We start from the raw sequence: 22,300 nt of genomic DNA on the forward strand, positions 1-22,300 counted from the left end.
TCGCGCCGCGCCTTCGCTGAGATGCAGCCACAGTCTATCGTACCCCCTAGTGGAAAAGGATTTCTGAAACAAGCACCAACATGGCTCTGTGCACTCTTGAAGATGAGACATAGAGCTGATGCCAGATGGAAATGATTCGAGGTGGCATCTCATTTTTAAGATACAGGCAGGGTGCAATTTCTCAAGACTGGAGGAAGATGAGGAGATAAGGATTGGCTATTTCCAACATGAAACATTCTCTTAATGAGTCGATTTAATAAAACAGGGCTTGCCTTAATAAAGCTTAGATTTGAAATTAAAGTCACTACTTGTCTATATGTTCATTTCAAAATCCTTTAATCTCTGGAGGTTAAGAAATGCAATTAGTAACGCTCCAGAGGACTATGCAAAGCAAATTTTATTGCAGTGAAGGTAATTGTCTCAGGAAACGTTTGGTGGGCTTGAACTAATGACTTGCAATGTGTACACATTTCAATGCCTTCTGTGTTTAGGAATTTGAAGCTTATGTCCATTGTTTATATTGCACTGAAGTCTCCTTTTCACCGTCTCAATTTTAGAAAAATTAAGATGCTCATGTTACTGTAAATGTTTTATATATTATATTTAGAGACATATAAACATAGTTATGTCAAATCAAATCAATGGGGAAAAGCACATAATTAGAAGAGGCATTTTTATACTACAGTATGTTTCTACAACATGATTTAAAGAGAAAAGCAAAGGCAGAAAATTTCAGCTGGACATTGACACATAGAATGGATTAAGAGATGTACATTGGCTGTTTTGTTCTTCTTCTGATACTCAGGGTAGCTGTAAATCCGTTGACCACTTGATTCAAGTTTGACCAACATTTTTGACCAGAACTCTTGACCAGAATTTATTTCGTGAAGCATTGCACCATACTGTATTTAAATTACAGAAGCAGGTACCTGACTGAGCTTCAAAGATTCAGGAAAGCTTGCAAAGGATGTGTTGTGCTGACCTGCTACAAAATAACATCCCTGAACTATTGAGTAGAGAATTATTGATCATCACTCAGACTTAATACTAAAAAGACACACATCTCTCACTCTTTAATATCTTTACTGTTCAAAGATTTGCTTCACTTTGCACCTGGACTGCAGAAATATCAATGTGGAGCTGTATGTATTCTCACATTCTTATTGACAGGTATGTATGTACAGCCAGTGATCAATTAAAAAAATCTTTTTCTGTTTTAGCAAAATGAGTTTTTTGAGTCCTTCTCAGTAAACTCGCAACATGCTCCCTAAAGTGCAGAATGGTGCACAGTGTTCCAGAACACCCTGCAATACAGCAATATATTATCTACTTATATTTATATCCTTCATATACACTAAGCATGAACAATTTGCACCATTCTCTGAAGTGTTCTTGCATAGAACAGTGCATAGAGAGAGGAAGTTAAAGACTTGTTGTACTGGCATTCCACCTGGTGTTAGACAGTGACCAGGAACTAAAGATGGAAAAGCAAAGTCCCTGCTAAGGGAAAGACACTAACTGCAGTGCTCACCAGGTAGTGGCTGATTTCATATCACCACTAGAATTTCATTAGAGGGGTTTCCACCAGGCAGCTGGGAGGCAGAACAGGTAGACCACAAAGATTAGAAAGATTGACACTTTCAGAGCAATCACATCTGGCAAATGCAGCTACACAGAAACAAAACTTAGGTCTGGATTTGATGGTTGCAGCCCAGATTTACTTCTGCAAGTTACATCCTTCATAAATCAGGTAAGGCCTTGGGCACCTTGTCGTGCCCTCTTCTCTCCCCCTGATATGAAAAGCACTGAGGAGTGACTGCACAGGGCAGCATTTTGGTGGCAGAGAAGAGGCCATGACAAGGTGCTCAAATAATGCAATGCCTGACACACTACTGGCATTAGAGTAATTTCCAGACTGAAGTCACAGGAAAGGGATGACTGGTCCAGAAAGGGACACTTTCCAAAAACAGCAATCTATGTCTGGTGAGTCTCTGATACTGATACTAAAAGATAGAGCTTTAATTATTTTACATTAATCATTAATTTTGTATTAATCATTTAATCTATATGCATCAAAATTGTGCTAAGTATGCTGATCCTAATTTACATTGCAAAAGATGATGAAAGAGTATTTTAAAGATTTTACAACTTGCTTCATCTGAGGTGAAGATTATTTTGCTAAGCCTACAATTTAAATGATTTAAAAAAGAGACAACGCTTAATTTAGAGATTGATGCTACTCTCAGTTTGCCCTATTTTTATTCTTCACAAAATGCAACTTTTGATGATTACTCAATATCTATGAATAATTTGCAGAGTTTTAAAATAATTTTTCTATTAATCTGTCACAAGCCATGAAACTTGACATTTTCACCACACTGAGTACATGAAAGTTGCCAGCTTTGCCTGCCATGCAAATAAGGTTCTTAATTACAGTATTTAAAAGAACAACCATACAAGTGCTATAATTTCTTATGGTAAAAAAAAAAACCAACTGTTTGGACCCTGCGAGGGTGGAAAAATGGTCTCAAAAAGCTTCTTAAATGTACAGTGGTTTTTCTTGCACTCCCCAAGGATTAAGCTACAGGATAAAATTTATGTCATAAAAAAAGAAAAAAAAAAAAGTATTCTATTTATATTTCCTTTCTCCTTCTTTATACCTTTGTATCTACAAACAGCAGACATTTTTCATTTTCACCCAGTAAGCCTTCAATGCATTTTAGTGGCCTCAGCCCTACTCACCCTCTACACACCTGAGTTGTTAATGGAACTGGCTGAAAGCACATAGAAAATTTGTCTGCTGGGATGACAGGCACCTTTTGCCCTGCTTGCACAAGCGACTTTCAATCCTTAATGAGGAGCATGACTCACATGTTAGGGTTGCTACAGAGGTACAGGTTCAGAATATTCAGAGCTTTGATAGGATTCGTGTAGGACACAAATTGCTTGCATCAGTATTAGGCAGCACAACCAAAGACAAAAAAAAAAAACAACAAAAAACCCCAAAAAAACTATCTTTGCTACAGTCTTAGTAAAAAAGGCTACCAAATTCTGAGTGCTACAACCAGAGCTCTCCTACCTGTCTCCATAAGGACCTGTTGACTTCTCCTTTAGTTCTGAGAACATCAATGAGAAGATTTGTTCTTGAGGCTGCCCTGCCAGCTGTGAAGTAAAGATATTTCCTTGGCAAAGGAGGCACTGCAAGTGGAATTTATTGGACTTCTTCAGTTGCACCAACAGATGCATATTTGCTCTGTCTTTATGAATCTTAAGGAATACAAACCCAAACTCACAGGCAGGTTGTAATTCAAATTATTGACCTGTTTATGCAATATTTACTGGCTAGGCTGTAACAAAAATGCAAAAGAATTCTTTATCTTTTTTTGGCTAGGTCAGCAGGTCTGTAATGCTCATGCAATCCAACCACCCAGGTCACAAAATGAAAGTAAAAAATGTGTGTTTGTACTTCTAGGAGAATCAGGCAGCCAAGGGCAGGAGGATCAAGACAGACATAGACATAAAATACTTTTTATATTTCTTCTAAAAGGTTATTATTTTAGTAAATCCCTACATGAAAATCTTTTTCTCATTTCTAATATTAGTAATTCTATTTGTGGATGAAGCTTTAGTTCAAGAGTGAGAATCACAGTTCTCTGTTTCTATTCTCATATGTGTCATCAAGTCCTGTGCCATTTTAGGGAAAATGAAGCAAACTGCCTTGCGTTTCAATCTACCCATCTGCAGAATGGAAATTATTACCTGTTAATAATATGTGAAGTGTTATATAAATCAAATGCAATGGCACAAACTGAATGAATTGCTTGAAAGAAAGGAGTATATCCTGCCTACCCTATAATGTTATGAACTTTGATTTTATTAAAAAAGGAATATGATGGCATTCTCAGTCACACAGAGAAATGAGTAGTAGAGAAATATGAAGTTAAAAAGGATTAGACTTCAGAAGTTCACATATTTGTAAAAAGCTTTCCTTGAGCAGGAACCTAAGAGTTCAATGGAAATATATCAATAACAGTGGATTCATTCTGCTTTTGATTACAGAGGTGCAAATCCTCTGTTTTAATGAGATGAAATGTTGTAATGGAAAGCCAAGCACCATACATATTATTTTTAACAATCTCCTTAGATTTTTATGGTCTTTCTCTTTTGTAACCTAGAATTCATAAAATGCTGGAGGCCAAAATCCTTCCTGTTACTTTAATGATTTTTATATTTTTCTAGGAGGAAAGTTATAGTGGAGAAGGCAAAATTATCTTGGTTATATGCACATTCATTTAAGAAAAGAACACAAAATGTATTGTACCTCAGGGGGAAAAGCCACAAGACTAATGTAATGCTAAGGTTGTGGAATAACTCATTTTTAAGTAAAGAAATGCATAATTTAAATTTTCACCTTTTTTTTCCTTATCATCATTCCTCTAAAAAGTGATGAATCTTTATATTATAAATTAGTTGTCAAATAAGACAATATGTACCAGAGAACACAATGTAATTTCTTATAAATGCCTGCATGCAATGAGTTATAGCAATACATTTTTCACATAATTTGTTTCCCAGACTCATTAAATCTGTGGGAGAAGTCAACTTTGAATAAAAGGGGTTCCATTATTTCTGAGCTATGCTTTTATAACACTTTAAACAAGATTATGTCAAATAACCACAGTTATTTTTTTGCTATTTAAATTCAGAGAGCAGATGACAAATACTGCTCAACTTTCTTGAAAGGTCTCTCTTTTTATTGAGACTAAGCATGCTACAGTTCAAAATGAAATAAAAATCTTGCTTAATTTCTGGACAATAAATGGAATGGAAATAACAAAATCCATTTTTAGTTAATGAATGAGAATAGGATGAGTTATAGAACATTGCCCTCAGTAAATCTAAATGACATAGACAACAGAATCCAGAATCTGCCAATCTGGAAAAAGAACTTTGCAAGAATATTAATCCACAGATGTTCAACATACAACACAAGAAAAGATTAACCACACCAAATCAAGGAGAATGGAATAATGGAGTATCGGCACAATGGAGAATCTAACAAGATCCTGTGCTACCTGTCCTACCACTGCTCTGTGGTTAAATAATCTTCCCTCACACTGTCCTGCCTCTCAATAATTTCCCGAGTTGTTCACATTTAGAGCGTACACACACCACATGTCATAACCCATCAGCACAATGGAGTGAAAATGCCAAGTATTGTTCCACTGTTTAGGTTCTGGATGACTGAATATGATTAACTGGTTGATTGAATTTTTCAGGTGTTATAAAAGTACCATGACAAACAATGAACAAAACCTACAGTGCATGATTAGGACACTACAGCCAATGCACGTGTTTATAATAGGTGAGGCTGGGAGATCCACTCACCACTCTGCCTGCCCAACACTTCCAATTTGGAAGCGTTTTAAGCTTCTCCAAACTTTCACCACTTGGTTTGATTTTCAGGTGTCTTCCTCAGTTCAAGTTCTTTTCACAGGGATGGTTGGTTGGCTTTTCAAATTGTATTTATTCCAGCCCAACCGTTCCAGCTCTCCCTAAGAGCAAGGATAATGATCGGCAGGGTTTGATTGTGTAAGGCCTGTTCTTTGAAAAGGAGGTGCGAAATGTCTCTAACCCCAGTACTTGGAAACAAGAGATTTGAAGTATGAAAAGAATGTGCTTGTAACTGTCTTCATGATAAGCCTTCCAAATTCAAGCTTTTGTTAAAATCACTGTTAACACAAAACTGGTAAAAAAAGCATGATTAACACTATGGACATGCTACTGTAAAACAGGAAAAACCTATCTTACTTCAAACACAGAAATACAGCCTTTCTTTTTAAAGTGTTTTTTTTTCAGTAGGATCCTTGAAATACAAAGATGAATGGTGGTCAAGTAGTAGAGAAGACTAATATTTTCAGGGGCCTTAATTTCAATTTTATCAGACTTGTAAATGAAGAATGGAATAACAAAGATTTAAAGGTCCTGCTGTTACTTTAAATCCTGTTGAAATAATTCACTTCAGACTTAGACTCGGTCTCACTTCATTTGAGGGAAAATAATTTCAGTAATTTATGTATTTTTTTATTTATTTATGTTAAAGGTCAAACACCATTGTCTGAATGGAGAGCTGATTCCTGGGACTGCAGAATGCTCAGGGGATGGAATGCTCAGCAGATTGGAGCCAATGAGATCTCTGTCTCAGTCAGGGTAAGTTCATTTCAGAGGAGGCTGAGTAAGCCATGCAGTGAGACATCATGCTGGACACGTCATAGTGGTAAAAGCTTTGACACTAATCTTCTCATGCATAACTCCAGCTCTGGATAGTCCTAATAAAACCCCATAGCTCATATGAGTTAAATATATCAATTCATGTTTGCCAAGCATTTTGATAGTGCAGTGAAGAGCACTATAGGGAAAAAAAAATCCAAACCAAAACAGAAGGAAATGGGGTTTCTGACCTCAAAGCAGAATCTGAATAAAGTGCAATAAATAAAACCTGAAGTCACACATTGAACAATGAAAATAAAATGAAACATTGAAGAGCTACTCATTAACTGAGGATTTCTTTTCCGCACATGAATAGAGCAGTTGGCTGTAGAAAAATATATATATGTGATTCAATATTTCAGAAGTCTATCATAATTAGTGTTATTCAAAAGATTGGCCATCTGAACAAAACAAAACAAGAAAATGGCTCAAGTTCAATCCAAAGTAATTTTTTTGTTTATTCTTATCACCTAAATAAGTCAAGCTTAGTTAATATTTGAAAGTAGTTATTACTTTGAATTTATAGCATTTTCTTTTCAAAATGTGAAATCACACTGCTATGTCTGCTGCAAAATTTGAAAGATATTTTTCAGCTGAAGTCTTCATATGGTTAACCTGAATTTTTCGTTTTTTATATAATAAACTATTCAAGTAAACACTGAATTCACCTGTAGTCCCAGTGTGGGTAGGGAGCACTGTGAGGGGAAAGCTGAACAACCAGCCTGAATCCTGAGTGATGGAGATTTAGGCTTTGAAAGATGGGGGATTTGGTCTTTTAACTTAGTTTTGGATGCACAATATAAATGCATCAATTCATTATAGGGGAAGAGTGGTTAAATGTAATGGCTTTGCAATCCAGGACATTAAATTAGATAATCAGAATCAGTCTTTTCAACGTTAAAAAATCTACTTATATTAGCATTTCAAATTTAGCCTAAGTGTCCTGCTCACTCTTAACATTATATATATATATATTATATGGTTATATAGTGAATTGTTACACTTCAAAACAACAGTAGCAGATTGAGATTAATGTAGTTTTATGGAATGACTATAGAATGCTCTGCTAGAGGTTTTCTGCTGAAAAATTATATATGAAAATAGAAATGTTGGTTAAGTTAGCACATCTCCTGAAAGTTCAGCTCTTTGAGTACTGAGTTTTGGTATATTAGAAGGCAAAAATGAGGAAACTGTCATTAAGATAAATGGGTGGAGGAAGCTAAAGTGGAACAAAATGGGGAAAAAGAGACACCTAGAGCGAAAGATCTTCAATGGCAATCAGGAAAATCATATCAGTCTAGAGAGAATGTAATATTCAGCTGAAAATCTCACTCTTACCTGGAGGCTGTGAGTGGAAGGATATAAGGCCTGAAATACTATGAAATCAGAATAATCTGTTTTCTTTCCATACAAAGGTAGTCCCCTAAGGTCAGAGCTGATACTTCCCCTTTAAAATGTTGGCAGGAAATACCCCAAATGTGAGAACATAAAATACAAATTCAAAAATTATTTGTATTCTCATCAGAAACCAGTTAAGTCATTTATGCTCTAATCAATGACTTTGACTATTAATTCTGTGTCCTTTCCACTACTTTCAAAGTTGAGCTTGGAGATTTTGGTATTTTTATTATATTTGGATGTTTCTTGATAAAGTTTCATGTTGTGAATAACTCAATTACAAGAAGAAAGCCAATGTTGCAGATTGCAAAGTCAAACTGTTTTTAAAGAAAATAGATATAAACCCTCCTAAACATAAGTACCCATCTGACTTCAATCCCTGATACCAGTCCAACAATCAATCACCAGGGGCATTGGACACCCATAATTAGATTATAAAATCATAACTATAGTAATTTTACGTCTGCTTGCATAATTACATCAGCATGCTAATATCCTTTTAATGGTCTCTAATGATGTAATAAGAAATAATGGAATTTATTTGACAGCTACATAACCATTAACAAAACATATTAAGCATAACTATTACTCCCATAAAGATTCTGGCTGTATCCATAAGTGGCAACTAACATGTTGGATCTTATTTTCAACGTTGAAATATTTCCAATTATGAATTCCCTAAATCTATTCCCACTCATCTTCTTCACAGGGAGAGCAGAGTTTATGTCAATGTGAACTTGACAACAAATCAGCTGTAGAGATGGACTGAATGCTCTGAAGACAAGCCTGGGGATATCCTGTGAACTGAAGTCTATCCTTAAAGTCGTCAGACAGAAATTTCATCTTCTGTGAAAGACAGAAGATAAAATAAGCTGATTACTACCAAGCACCAGCTAATCAAGAGCTAACACAGGGTGTTGGGTTCCTATCCATGGTAAAAGCAATTGATCACTTACCTAACTCCAAAGCACAGGGAAAAACTAAAAATATAGGGAAGAGTGAAAGATATTTGCAGACAAAGCTAACCAAAGGCAGTAATTTATTAGTGAAGCAGTTCCTTAAAATTTTCTCTGTTTGGTTCTTTTTTTGGTTTTTGGGAGGTTTATTTTGTGTTCTTGTTTGTTTGTTTTGTTTTTTCAGAGGAAAGGACTATAAACTGGTAACTGATAATTGAAAGAACTTTAAAAGAACTCATAATTTACCCTCTCTCCTCAGTTCTTGCACCATTCCTATTTGATGTGATGACTTTGTCTATACTCTCAAATTAACCCTGTGATTCCCATTAAGTCATTACTCTGAAACATTTGCAATGATCTAAAAAATCAAAGTCTACACTGTTACTTTCTAACCATTGGGAATTCTTAGACAGAAAAGAGAGAATTGAGTATTCCAGACCAAGCAAATATTCAGGTCAGAGTTAAAGCAGGATAGTATGACAAATTCTCACCCCTTCCATAACTCCTCTTTCCCCAGGCTGACTTTTCTACATAACTTCCCATTTTTACAAAAAAATGAATCTTAAAAAAAGAGGATACTTTTATCTGCCAGTGAAATAAATCACCCATGATGCCTTAGCCCAAGTAAGAAGCATATTTCCTGATATGTCAGTGGTAACTATGGCAGGACATCAGGTTTTTCCTGGAGCCCCTCTCCATGAGGCCACAGAGAAGCTAACCAGAGTATTCAACTTCATAGTTTTCCACTGATAGTGGTGCAATGGCAAGAAAATAAATCCAAAAAGTGTTAACTCTTTTTTTGGCAAGGCCTTTGTCTAAAGCTTCTACTACTGCTTTATCTACTGGTCAGCTCCACCTTCCTTTAGTACTTTATGGGTTTAACTTGAGTCAAAGCATCTCATTCTATTGGACAAAGAAAATTTACTATTCACTAATTTGAGATTTAGGATAACCCTTCACAGACTTACATATTTTTAAAAAGGCAAAGACTGATAAAAACATTGTATGGATAGAAAGAATGCTCAGTCCTGTTTGGGTTTCCTGTAATTCATACCACACTTTTAAGGTACTGACCATACAAATATTTTCAGTACAGTCACGTGACTGCATATTAGTAGCTGCAAAATAAGCAGCTAATTCTGCACATTAAAAGAAAGGTCAATCACAGCTAGCTGTACCACTGGAAGGATATTTTTCATTAGAAAACAAGTCTACAGCCTATCAATTGCAATGTGTTGTGATTTATCAAATGATAAAAAATAACAAAAAGGCTTTATATTAAAAATTAGAAAGGTAGGTGAAAGTGCTCTTGTACTGTAAATAAATGAAGTTAATGAAGCTGAACCCACTGATTCAGCAGAGAAATTGTTCCATGGGATTTCTCCTTTAAATGTGCAATAGACCTTATCTGTTAGTGTTCAAAGTCAAGTTCTTTACAAGAAAGATAATAGAATTTCATTATTTTTATTTAAAAACTCGTTATTCATACGAAAAATGTATTTCATGAAATACAACCAAAAGAAATTAATCAAAATAAACAAAATATGGAAATATTTTCCTTCTCAATAACTAAAGCCTATATGTATTTTCCAGGTTCAGAAAAGATTTTCTCACCAGTAGTCAATTTCTCCATACAATACAGTTATAGTAGAGGTAAATTTTTTCCTTTTACAATCAAGAATAAACACTTCCACTAAAGACGAAACATCATCAGAGTATGATTTTAAAAATATCATTAAACAATGAATTCCATTCTGTAAATTAAGATCAAACAGTAGCTGATAGCAGCACAGGTGAGGCTGAGAAAGATTCTGCAATTCAGCAACCCAGCTCATGGGCCGAGGCAAGTAGTCCCAAACCTGCTGAAACACAGGCAGGAGCTGGATGCTACCCAGACATCAGTTCTTTCCCGTGTGTCCAAGTTGTGACTTCTTTTCTCAAAACCTTCCCACAGCTCACCCTTCTTTTCAATTACCTTTATATCAAACTCCTTCTGTTTTATGCAGAAAGGCTGAAGTATTGTGAAACACGTTTCTACCAAAATGCCTTCAGAAAATCCTCAATCTAAAACTCTTCACTAGACGTGGCAGGTCATAACCTCCTAGTTCATGAGATTAACATGCAGGGCATTCATCAGTATGAATCATAGGAGGAAAACCAGTGTTCAGCATAGCTGAACTCCCTGTGACTTGTTAAATAAGTAGCTGACCAAAAAACATGACCTAGTGTGCCATGTGCCAGACTCAAGTATCCATCTCTGATGTCTTTTTTCCCCTGCCAATGCTGGGTAAAATGATCCTTCAGAAGACTTTCCTTACCTAGAAATGTTAAATAAAGTTGGTAATATTTGAATGGCATTTGGAACAGATTATTTTTCCCTATGAAATAAGAAAAAAATTTCATTCTTTATAATTTTCTCAAAATAATTTGTTTCCATGTGTACATAATGTTACAAAGATCATCAATATTCTTTTTTCCCCTCCTGCCCATTCTTAATTTTGACATTAAAGATCAGATATTTCCTTGTAAGACAAACTATTCAAAAATGAGACATCCAATAAAACAAAAAAAGGAGAAAATCCCATGTACATACTTGACATCATCGAAGACACTCATCTGCAGCTTCAGGAGATCTGCCACTTCCTTTATTAACTCCAAGCCCTTTTCCACACTCAGGGGGCTGTTGAAAGGGAGCAAGAAAACAGAGCATTAAAAAAATGGAGCTCATCAATACTTGAGAGGCTAAAGGTCCCAAAAGAGTTATCACCTTGGCCTCTTTGAGTCTGAAAGCCACCACTAACTGTATTCCTGTCACATAGTGATCGTGATATCAAGGGAATTGGGATCAGGTGCTTCTTCAGGCATGATGAATCACCTGAATTTTCCAGCAATAAGACAAACAATAAGGTGCAAATGGAATTGTTAGGAAGTGTAATGGGCCCATGATGCAGCAACCAGTTCATCTCAGTCCTCAATAAAAAATGTAATAAAGTAAAAGGACAGAAAGAAATAAAAGGATTGACAAGACAAGGAGGGAAACAAACAATGAAAGTCAAATTGCAGGCTCGGTATCAAATGGACAAGTGAAAAGCATATTTTTAAATTCATTAGATTTTAAAATGAATCTTTTCCCAGTGAAAGGATACAAAATTATTATGGATTTGAAAGTAAACAATGGCGCAAGACACACAGTCCAGAGGACACTGATTAGATACATAGGATTTAGTTTAGTGTGTGCATACACTGCTGACAGAGACCCCTTTAAATCTTTTTAACCTTTGTCAATGCCACATTTACATTTTTTAATTTAGAAAACAGGTTGCAATCAAGCCTAACACAATATGACTGCTATCATCTTAAAAAGCATTTATCCAGATGCAAAATTTATATTTGCAAGAATTTAAGGTTATTAGGGCTGATACAAGTCCAAAGATGTATTAAGAACATTCCATCCCTAATACACAGATCCTACCTTGCTTAGTTGTTCAGTACCGTGGAACCAAATAAAAAAGTATTAAGAAAAAAAAGATGCAGAAATTATATAACAGTGTCCAGTGAAGACAACAGAGACAACATTCTCTGTCTAAATTGTGGTCATAGATTTATTGTCAACGTTGTTAAAGCCCCAAAGACCATAAAATTATACCTTACAAGCATATCTAATTTATGCCACAGTAAAGCAGAAACAACTTTACTGAGATTAACCCACAGGAAGAAAAAGGCTCAGTATTTGTTCCTTCAAGGATTTGTAATAAGTAGGAGAAGGTGTCAAAAAAAGCATGTAGTATTAGACACAATCTTTTCAACAAGACTAAGGGAAAAATATTTTTCTCAAAGCTTTTTTTCAAAGGTCACTATTTCTACCTCAGAGTTGAAGCTTTTTGATCTAATTTTACATCATGGTAATTCCTTGCCACTATTTTATTTATCATCTGCAATGAACACTGGGGGTTTGGGTTTTGTTTTTGGTTGGTTTTCTTTCTGGTTGTGGATTTTTTTTTCACTGGTTTCTGCATGCACTGCCCTAAGGGCACCTCTATTTAAATAATGGGATATCTCATGTGGATCTTGGTTAGGATGGAATTGCTCAGCCTCCCTTCATGCTACTAGCCCAAAATGCTCAAGAGACCTCCTGTCACACAACCAGAGGTAGCCCCTCAAGGCACCAGATAAATATAGAGATTTTCTAGATTTCTAAGACAGAAATGTTCTTGTGTGAAAATAACAAAAGGATCTGATTGATTGTGTAAGGGAAAAAAAGGTACTATAGATTATTCATAAAACTGTTATATTTCAAGGACTGACAGTGGATAGAAACATGATTATTCTCATCACTAAGAAAGCAGATTGTCATAGCTACTCTGGGGTTTATGTGTTAATTAAATCGTTTCTCCCAAAGAGGTTGGCTTAAATTTTACAGAAATGATTGGTGTCAGCAAGTGGGCTTTTACTGCAATAGCAAGTCTGATACAGGCAAAGGCTGCTGTGTCTATTGGTGTTGTTTTATAACCAAAGAGCCTCACTTGCAAAGCTCAACCTCCTACTTCCAGCTTACCCCTCCCTACTCCCCTGAAAAAGCATTCCCCAGATTCAAAACCAAGATATGCTGCAGCAAGTCAATGCAGCAGCAGTAAATGGGGGGTGTAATCAGAGCATTTAAATGCTACAAACCAGCAATAATGCTGGAGAGGAAATGGGTGAGAAAATGGTGCAGCAAGGCCATTGTTTTGCAAGCCTGAGCATCCAAGAGCAGTCTTAGTAACTCTCATGAAATATCAAACTCAAACACAAAGGTTCACAAACCCAGATGCAGTTTGATAGGCTAGGAAATTATCATTCATAATAGCTCAGGAAAGCTGCAGGATGAGCATTCTATGGTATCAATACTATTGCTGATGCCACAGTCACATTTGAGGATTCCCATTAAGAATGATTACAGTCACAATATTTCCCAATGCAATTTTTCTAACTTCCCAGAGCTGACACAATTTAGTACTGTTTATTACAGTTCTATGACAGCTGTGTTGTCGGACAGGAGACTACTGAAAACCTTTCTCTAAAAATGCCAGGCCATGAGTTTCCATGCTCAATTAATGCTTTGCTTCTCTTTAGTGTTTCATTTTGCTCATTGCTGCATGGTTTTTATGGTGATTGCCTTTAATTTTGTTTACATGGAGAGAATCACATAATTTCCACCAGCACAGTGCTAACCAAACTAACCTACCTTGTAACAGCACTGTTCACCAACATCACTCATCTAATTTCAGGCTTTCACAAGGACAATCTTCCAAACATCACCTGTTCTCCCACCCATAGCCCTCCCACTCATCCTCAGTGCAACCACTCAATACTTTTAGAACAGATGATTTTGTGATCTTTCACATACTATGCTTAGTTTTCAGCCTGCTCAATTCAGCTTCTGTATTAAGGAGTAGGGTTTCTCATAGAAATATGTCTTGTCTATTGACTGTGAAGATTCAACAGCTATAGAATTAATTCAGCAAGATGTGTTAAGACAAACCAAGAAAGAAAGACAAAAAATAAGTGTTGAGATAAGGCGCAAATAGTGAGACACTCCAGACTAAAGTTGTAACAGTAGAAAGAAAGCTCTCAGACAACCCTGACAACTGAAATATTTTATCAAGGCCAAAGACTTGGAGAAAAATTGTAGGTAGAGTTCACACCGCTTGGTCTGATCTGTCAGGATGGTCACTGCAGTTCCCAGGGGCGAACTGGAAACTTCTTTGGTGCTGTTTGGGCCTTGCTGGCACCCCAAGCAGTACAGCACAGAGGGATCCCTGGGCTGTGGCCCCTCACATTCCAGGGCCAAGACAGGTCCAACTCAATGTATTTTTTTCCAGGAGTGTGTGATAAGGCATTTCAGTACACCAGTAACTGTGAATCCTTAAGAGAGAAATCAAGAGATAGGCCTCAGAGATACAAACCATGAGCTGGTAAAGAAACAAAAGCAGAAGAAGGACCTTCCATGGATGCTATTTACTAAGGCTGGCTAACCCCTTCTATGGCCAGGAAAACACATGGTTTCTGCAGTGCCTTTAACACCCAGATTGGTTTCCAGGTCACAGCACTCTCAGCAGAGTTCAAGAAGTGTTTGGACAATATTCTTGGGGACATATGTGATTTTGGGGTGTCCTCTGCGGGGGCAGGAATTAGACCTCATGGGTCCCTTCCCACTAAGGATATCCTATGATTCTATGATTTGATTTTACCACTACTTTTTTTTATTGCCTTGAAGGTTTCTGATCACCTTTGGGCTAGATTTTGGCCTTAGGAAGAGTCAACTGCTGGATGGCAAAGCACCTTTTTGCAGATGATATACATATTGCCAGCTTGAGACAGTGCTTACTTCGGGTTTCCTCCCTTTGCTCTCATTCCATTTGCTGTAGATTTCTTATTTGCACCTTCTTTCAAGGTAACTAAAAATAGCAGCTGAAAGAAAATGTGATACATCTCACTGTTTAAAATAATTCTTTTGAGGTCCTTTTTAGGTTTTCATCTCCAGTTCTCTTGGAAGATGAAAAGACAGTCAGAAAGTATATAAAATTCATGTATAATGTACTTCCTTCCATTGCTTTATCTTCTAATACCATCTCTATCCGTGAGTGCTACCCTAATTGTTATTTTTTTTAGTTGATAGATTCAGACCCTACTGCATCAGTAGCAGAACTCTGTCTCACTCAGATGCCAATCTCTATCTCATATTATTGGTGGAATAACTTTGACACACTAATGACAATGAATAAATAAGTGGAGAATGAAATATAAATATTTCCTTTGGGGTTATAAAGATACATAGATTGATAGATATAGTTTCAAAGTCTTTCAGAGTGTCATCTGCAAAATATTTCACTACTGCTTTTGTTTTCGCTCACTTTTCAGGGCAGGGCTCTTGCATTATTATACCTCCTGGATAATATGGCTTATATCTCTGCTAAAAATAGCCAATATTATATGGTAGTACTGCATTATCCCTTCAGATGAAATTACTCCCCAGCTCAGCTCAAGACTCTGATGTCATGATTTAATGTCACGACATAGTAATGAAAACTTATGTAGCCAGTTTAATCATGTCAAAAATAAATCATCCAATTCAGATCTACTTGGTTGACCTAAAATAATCCTGAGCCAATCAGCTCCCTATAAATTCATTAGGAGTTTTGTCTAACACAAAAAAAAAAGCCCCCAAAACCCAAACCAAACAAAACAAACAGCCAAATCAAAAAAGACAGGATGTAGCCTATAAAGCTATCTTATTTAAAGATGAATCTGAAATGAAAACACACGAATAAATATCTCTTAACTTTAATGTGAGCTGTTGAGCACTTCTGAAAATTAGTGCAATCCATTTAAATGCTCAAGAGTGGATTTGGAAGTCCAACTTTATGTAATTGTCAAAGTGTTTCCACAAAGCGTACCGGACATTGAATACCAGAAAATTAGATTGTCTGGTGAAAATAAGATTTTGTATCTTCCAGTGTCTAGGTCCCTCCCAGTGAGGAAGCTGAAGACAGAAATATTTTAAGGAACAATCCACTTACAGAGGTAATTTAAATAATAGTGCACTGAATTATAATCTTCTCCTGCTATTGACTATTAAGATTTAACTTTTCAATTTACAAGAAAAATGCAGTGATGAGAAGTAATTTTTAGAATCTATTTCCGAGGAAGCTGGCACAGCTTAGAACAATCCCATTAAGTGAGTTTCTCCTCAGTTCCAGATACAAAATGTATAGTAATGCTAGCATTTTTTTTTTTTTTTGCCTATCTAAACAATCCCACTGTCTTCAGTGGTTTAGTACATAAATGAGAGAATACCTGTAGCTAAACAAGTGAGAAACAGAATATGTCTTCATCTAGGAGAGGTCTATCAAATTACCCCAGTCAAGACAATTTCTTATCTGCAATTCCACTGTCCATAAAATGAAGGCAATTATACCAAAATTCCTTGCCAGCTGCCTGGTATTTTTATATAAAATATAATAATGTTATTATTTGACTTGCATCCATTATGGGTCTAAGAGCAGAAGCACCAACACTATTGGCTCTATATACCACTCCCTACCAAATATGAAGATCTAGTAGCAAATACTACGCCTCCTGAAAATTAACTTTAAAACTTCACTTATCCCCCCTACAAAAAATTTTGTTCCAAACTATGTTAGCACAGGGCCTCTGACTGGTTTTAGAGCATCTTGCTGATTTTAGAGCATATTTGGAGCACCCTGATCCCAGTGAAGTTAACTTCTGCCTCACCGGTGAGTTAGAAGTCTTGCTAAAGGCCTGCTGTGGGCAAATAGAGTAGGAAACCAGTCTTATGGGCCAGAATTGCTTCATGAATGGCCAGTTAGAGCACTTTAACAGAAAAGCAGAGCTGAGTATTGGATGCTGATCTCAGAACCAGTTCATCTTCATGCTCCAATTCTCTAAATAATGTTACAAATGGATTCCACGTCTTCAAGAAATTCCCAAGATTAAGTACAAATCTGATGAGTCAGAACAAACATTTTGAATAATGGCCTATTTTTGACCTGGACCTAATGATTTATGCATTCAAGGCTCAAAGTTTCTCCTTCTGGTTAAAGAACAAAAAGGAAACATGTAAATGAAGGCACAGGAGGAGTTCTGTGGGGACACGGGCAGCATGGCCAGCTCTGCATGCTGAGATAAATGGAGCTCAAACTCTAATATGAGCCAGTGGGCAAAGTCAAAGAGAACAAGAGGAAAAACAGAAGTAAACAATGATGAAAACTATATGTTCTGTATTTCCCAATATGCCTGTCAAAACAATCCCCTAAATTGAACCATTTTGGTAGCAAGAAATCTGATGCAGTTATACAGATGGCTTGATTGCTGGTGTTTGCCAAGCCTGCTCTCAGCCCAAGGAGAACAACATGTAGTTCAGTATTATGCTGAGGTTATGTCAGTCTCACAAGCAGTTGCTCACACTTGCTTTTCCTCCTCCCAATTGCCAAGTGCCGTTGGAAACCCACTTACTGAACTCTGAAATGCTCCCTTAGTGCCATCATTCAAATTATGTATTGTCTTTACCAGACTGTACCTAGTGCCCTTCCAATAGTGTTTAGCAATTTAATGCAGCACTATGATGGACATCCAGTCAGCCCTGTCAGATTAATTCAATTGAATCATTTTTGCAAAAATGAAGAATAATATACAGTACAGAAATGTGCCTGACATTGGAATTGCACTCTTTAAACCTAAATGTCAGTCTAATCCCCAGTAAAATCTCAAGTAAGGTAGGGTTCAATCCACCCAAAATTTGCTTAGATCAAAACACAGACAATGATGGCCAGTTTGCCCATTTTCGAGAGTGATGAGCACTACAATAAAATTGCAAGGCATTTCTTTTTAGCCTCAAAGTTGCCTGAATGCTTAACTACAGTATCCTCCCAGCAGTAAATGTATTTTCTGGGCAGGTAAATGCCACTCATACCCAGCCCCTTTTGCTGTCCAAACTCAAGCACAGTGGCATGGACACTCAGTTTATGTCCTGTGGAGAATCTTCAAAAGTTTGGCTACAACTGAGCTCAGCTTGAATACTATTTAATACACATGTAAATCAGAGAATGAAGCAGAGTTTGAAACCAGAATCTAGGAATTTTGGAGAGGACACATTTTATTCAGACATGCTGACATTAAAACCACTTTCAATGCACACGTGCTCAAAAAACTAAGTTTGGACCAGCAGTCTTCCTTACACCTGAGTGCTGCAAGTTAAGAGTCAGGTTCTCTTCTGTGCATTATTTTTCTCTGTTACTTTTAGGCCTGAAGACAAACCACTGGGCCATCAAGAGGATGATGGACAGCTTTATCTCTCATTTCTGGTACACAGAGCACTCTTCCAGCATGTGGGAGTTAAAACTGCTCAGACCAACTTCAGTAAGGTCTCTTCCATCTCCTGCTTCACTTCCCAAGCCCCACAGTGACAAGCAGAAGACAGACAGAAGATCCTAGACACAGTGGCTGTCAGCAGAGCAGCACTAGGCATGCTGGATCCCTGAACATCCTACTTTGTTTGTCATGTCTCAGTGAAACAGGGAGATATTTTGCAGTCTGGGCTGCCTTCTGGAGTCTTCAAAGGTCCCTTCTAATCAGTGGAGGAAAGAAGGTGTCTAACCTCCCCGTGTGAGTATGTCTTCACCTGTCTCTCAAGAAGCTCCATGATGTGAAATGAAGTGGATGACACCTTGGGCAACATGTGCAGCATCCAGCAGTTTGGTACCTAAATGAGCCACTGGTTTTCACTCTAAATTCTAAAATAACCACATTTCAGCTTTACACCTAGAAATGTGCCTTAGAGGGAAAAGATATTAAACACATGGGGAGCAAGACACATACCCAAAGCTCTTGAAAACAGAAGCTGAATGGATGAAATCTGTCAAAGAATTTAATTTCAGTAATCAACTTTTATTAAACAATGGGAGCTACACACAGATTATGCCCTGCAGCCCAAAGTGTTGGGTTAGAATTGTAAGATTCTTTCTCATTTGGTTCTTTATCCCACAGATTCACTTGTTAGCAAAAAAAAAGTCTACCAGAAGGCCTGCCTGGATGAGTTCACCAAAGATCCATGGCTTCCTGTGGTGGTACTTTACTGTACAAGCTAATCTGAGTTTTGATCTGAAAAATAATTTTGTTGGTCCTGCCTACCACTATATTTATTTTGAATGCTTCTGTTTAAGAATTTCTTAACAGTCATTCTCTTAGTGGACACAAATAGGAACAGTTTTTTACATTTAAAGTTTTTTTTTTTACTGCTGGGCTGAGAACAGTGACTAATTTTTACTCAGTAAAATTGCTGAGAGTAATTTTTTTCTCACTAGTCTTTTCAAATACTGAATTTTAAGAAAGATGAATTTCAAAGTTTAAAATAATTGTTTAAGGAAGTTCCACCTGGCCATTTCTCAGTAATATCTTTGTTTTGATTGATATCAAATCAGCTTCCTGTCACTGAGAGAGCAACAGGCTATAATGGCATCACTTTCTTAATATGCAGCACAGTGTCCTTAGTACTGAAGATGAAAAGCTAAACCTAAAAAAAAGAAAAATCAAAGTTCAGAAATATGAGTCTGGACTACCATATGGAATGCATTAGAGAGTCAAATAAGGAGTCTGTCTTTGGGATGAATAATGCTGAGGACCAGTTTTCTCTGGCTGCTAACACCATTTGGCAGCAGTATGGACTTTGACTGGTGCAGGCAAAATCCCTGCTGGTGGGAAGCTGGGAGGGACAGCCTGGCCAGCCCCAGCCAAGCTGCCATCCTTCCTCCATGCCTGGAAAAGAGCAGGAATGTCTGTCACAGGGCTGAGGCTGAGTGATGGGACTCTGAGGTGTGTGGAGTATTTCAGAGCTTCTGTAAAATGACTTACAGGTGTGCTAGGAACTGTTTGCTTACTATTTGCTCTAATAAACATAAAGTGTGAAATTCAGTAGAGGAGGAGTGTGGGAACAGGTAACTTCTGCATTTTTAACCATCCACCTTCGTGGGCCAGTCAGACTTGGTTTCCTTCCCTTCCTAGCTCCCCTCTCAGTGCACTGCTTGGCAAGGAGAAGCAGAGGAGCCAGAATAGCAGGACCTGGGCACTGCCTGCCCATGGGCAAGGGGCTGGTGCCCACCAGCCATGATTGCTTTGCCTGCTAAAAGCAGTCAAGAGAAAAGGATAAAGAGCAGGAAAGAAATTTCCAGTTGCTGCTGCTGGGATCAAGAAGGAGTGAGAAGAGCCATGCTGAAGGAAACACATTCCCAGCAGTGCATGTTAACCCCAGACCCTGAGTCAGTTCTCAGCAGCAGCCACCAGCATAAGACTGGAGATTATTGTAGACCACCTCGGACATGCTACTGAATGATTTTCTAAAACTAGCACTAAACACAGGATAGCTCAAAAGTAAGTGCTAAGAAATAAAGTCCAAGATAATTCTGGAAAAATTCTAAGAGAGGGCAAGAGAAGTGGTCAGCTGTGATCTGCCTCTGTAAGGACCACCTAAGAATCCATCTATCCTGGGAAAAACAGTGCTTTGACAAACAATAAACTTTAGTTTTTAATGAACATTAATTCTTTAGTTTTCTTTTTTTAATATCTTTTTTTTTTTTTTTTTTTTTTTTGGCTTGAGCACTGTTGTATTTACACCACTAATAATCAAGAAAGAAAGATGGAAAGACATTAAGAGAGTTATTTGGTAGCAGTATTCAAAAAATACTATTTCCTCTGTTCCCTGAGGGAAAATTGAAATGGTGAAAGGGTGTCTATGAAATTGCCATTATTCAGGCACTTGCCCAAAACCCAGTCAAAAAGTAGCAAAACACAGATATTCTATCCCAGGAGTACTAGGAACACCTGACCAAATAAATGAGAATATTATACATTAAAAAAATCAGTCTAACTGATTCATTCTCTGACTCCAGAGGTCAGGAATGGTGCCATGTTTTCCTTACATGATCCTCATGAAACATATGAACCCTGTGTTTAAAAACAGTATCAGTCAAGCACTTTCCATGTGCCACGTGCCCTGTAGCCTAGGCCAAGAACAGACAGATACCAAAGTGAATTCCTCTTGCCTTATACCCTGCAGCAAGAGTATCCCTTCTGAAAAGAAATAAGATTATGGTTATAATTCTACAAACAATTAGTTAATGTGTTTATGTATCTGCTTAGCAATTAGAAAAATCTCTCTTTAAAAAAAAAATATCTCCTCCTGAACTCTTGACCCCAGTGATACATATTACACTAGTCTGTGTTTTAGAAATGTTGGGAAATGGGCCACTGCCTTCAGGATTTGCATGCTTTCTTTTAAATTTTCAAGTCTGAAAATATGTGCCACCATATGAAGAGCAGGATTCATGTATATAGATATAACAAATCTTCTGTTCAAATTTTTACAGCCTCAGAGCACAGACTATAAGGAGTTTAAAGAATAAATTTGCTTTTTCTTTCTTTTTCCCCCCAAAGTATTATTTTTGTTAATGTCTATTATTCCATCACACTTATTCCAGCTGAATCTCATCTACCATTGTACTCCTTAATCCCTCAATGTATTTAAATCCATCTGGAATTTTTCTAAATCCTCCACAGTTCTTCCTAACAGAGACAATTTGCCTATGGGGTACCACTAATCTCTGTACACGCTGAGGAGCAGCAGTTCATGACAAATCTTTCTCTTCTATCTCATAACCAGCTCTTAATCCACAGTGACACCCTGCCCCTTGCTCTGTGACTCACTCTCCTTAAAGTCAATGTGAAGAGCATCCCATTTATGTCCTGTTGATTTGAAGGGCAGGTACAACTTGTGGTTTTGCTGTGACAGCAGCTTTTCTTCCAGGAGAGTCTGATGTATCTCAGCAGAAGGTGCTGAGGGTCTTCCATGTGTGGTGCTGCCACAAAGGAGAAGAGAGGGTCCCTGGCACTGCCTCCTGGAGGCCCAGGCTCAGTAGCCCTCACATACAAATAGCCAGGACTTAAATTGTGTAGCATTAAATAGGAGCTTATAATTAATGTGGTCTCAGAGTCTTGATCACAGCGCTTCTCCATCTCAGAGAAGCTGTAAACAACACTAGGGAAACTTTTATTTTAAGGACACAGTTTAATTCTTTTGGATTTCCCTATTTTTTTTTCTTTTTTTTTTTTTTTTTTCCTCTTCT

General features: G+C 37.2%; 1 protein-coding gene across 2 annotated transcripts in view; it reads right to left on the reverse strand.

Moving 5' to 3' along the window:
- The window catches only part of PTPRN2 (protein tyrosine phosphatase receptor type N2), a 667,249-nt gene that overhangs the window by 354,152 nt on the left and 290,797 nt on the right, over positions 1-22,300 (reverse strand). For both annotated transcript variants that reach the window (XM_032747124.3, XM_072925319.1), the window contains one exon: positions 11,218-11,304. In XM_032747124.3, the coding sequence (XP_032603015.3) occupies positions 11,218-11,304 (87 nt within the window). The remainder of the gene's footprint in view (positions 1-11,217; positions 11,305-22,300) is intronic.

This window comes from Taeniopygia guttata, chromosome 2 (genome assembly GCF_048771995.1).
Source record: "Taeniopygia guttata chromosome 2, bTaeGut7.mat, whole genome shotgun sequence".
Lineage (NCBI taxonomy): Eukaryota > Metazoa > Chordata > Aves > Passeriformes > Estrildidae > Taeniopygia > Taeniopygia guttata.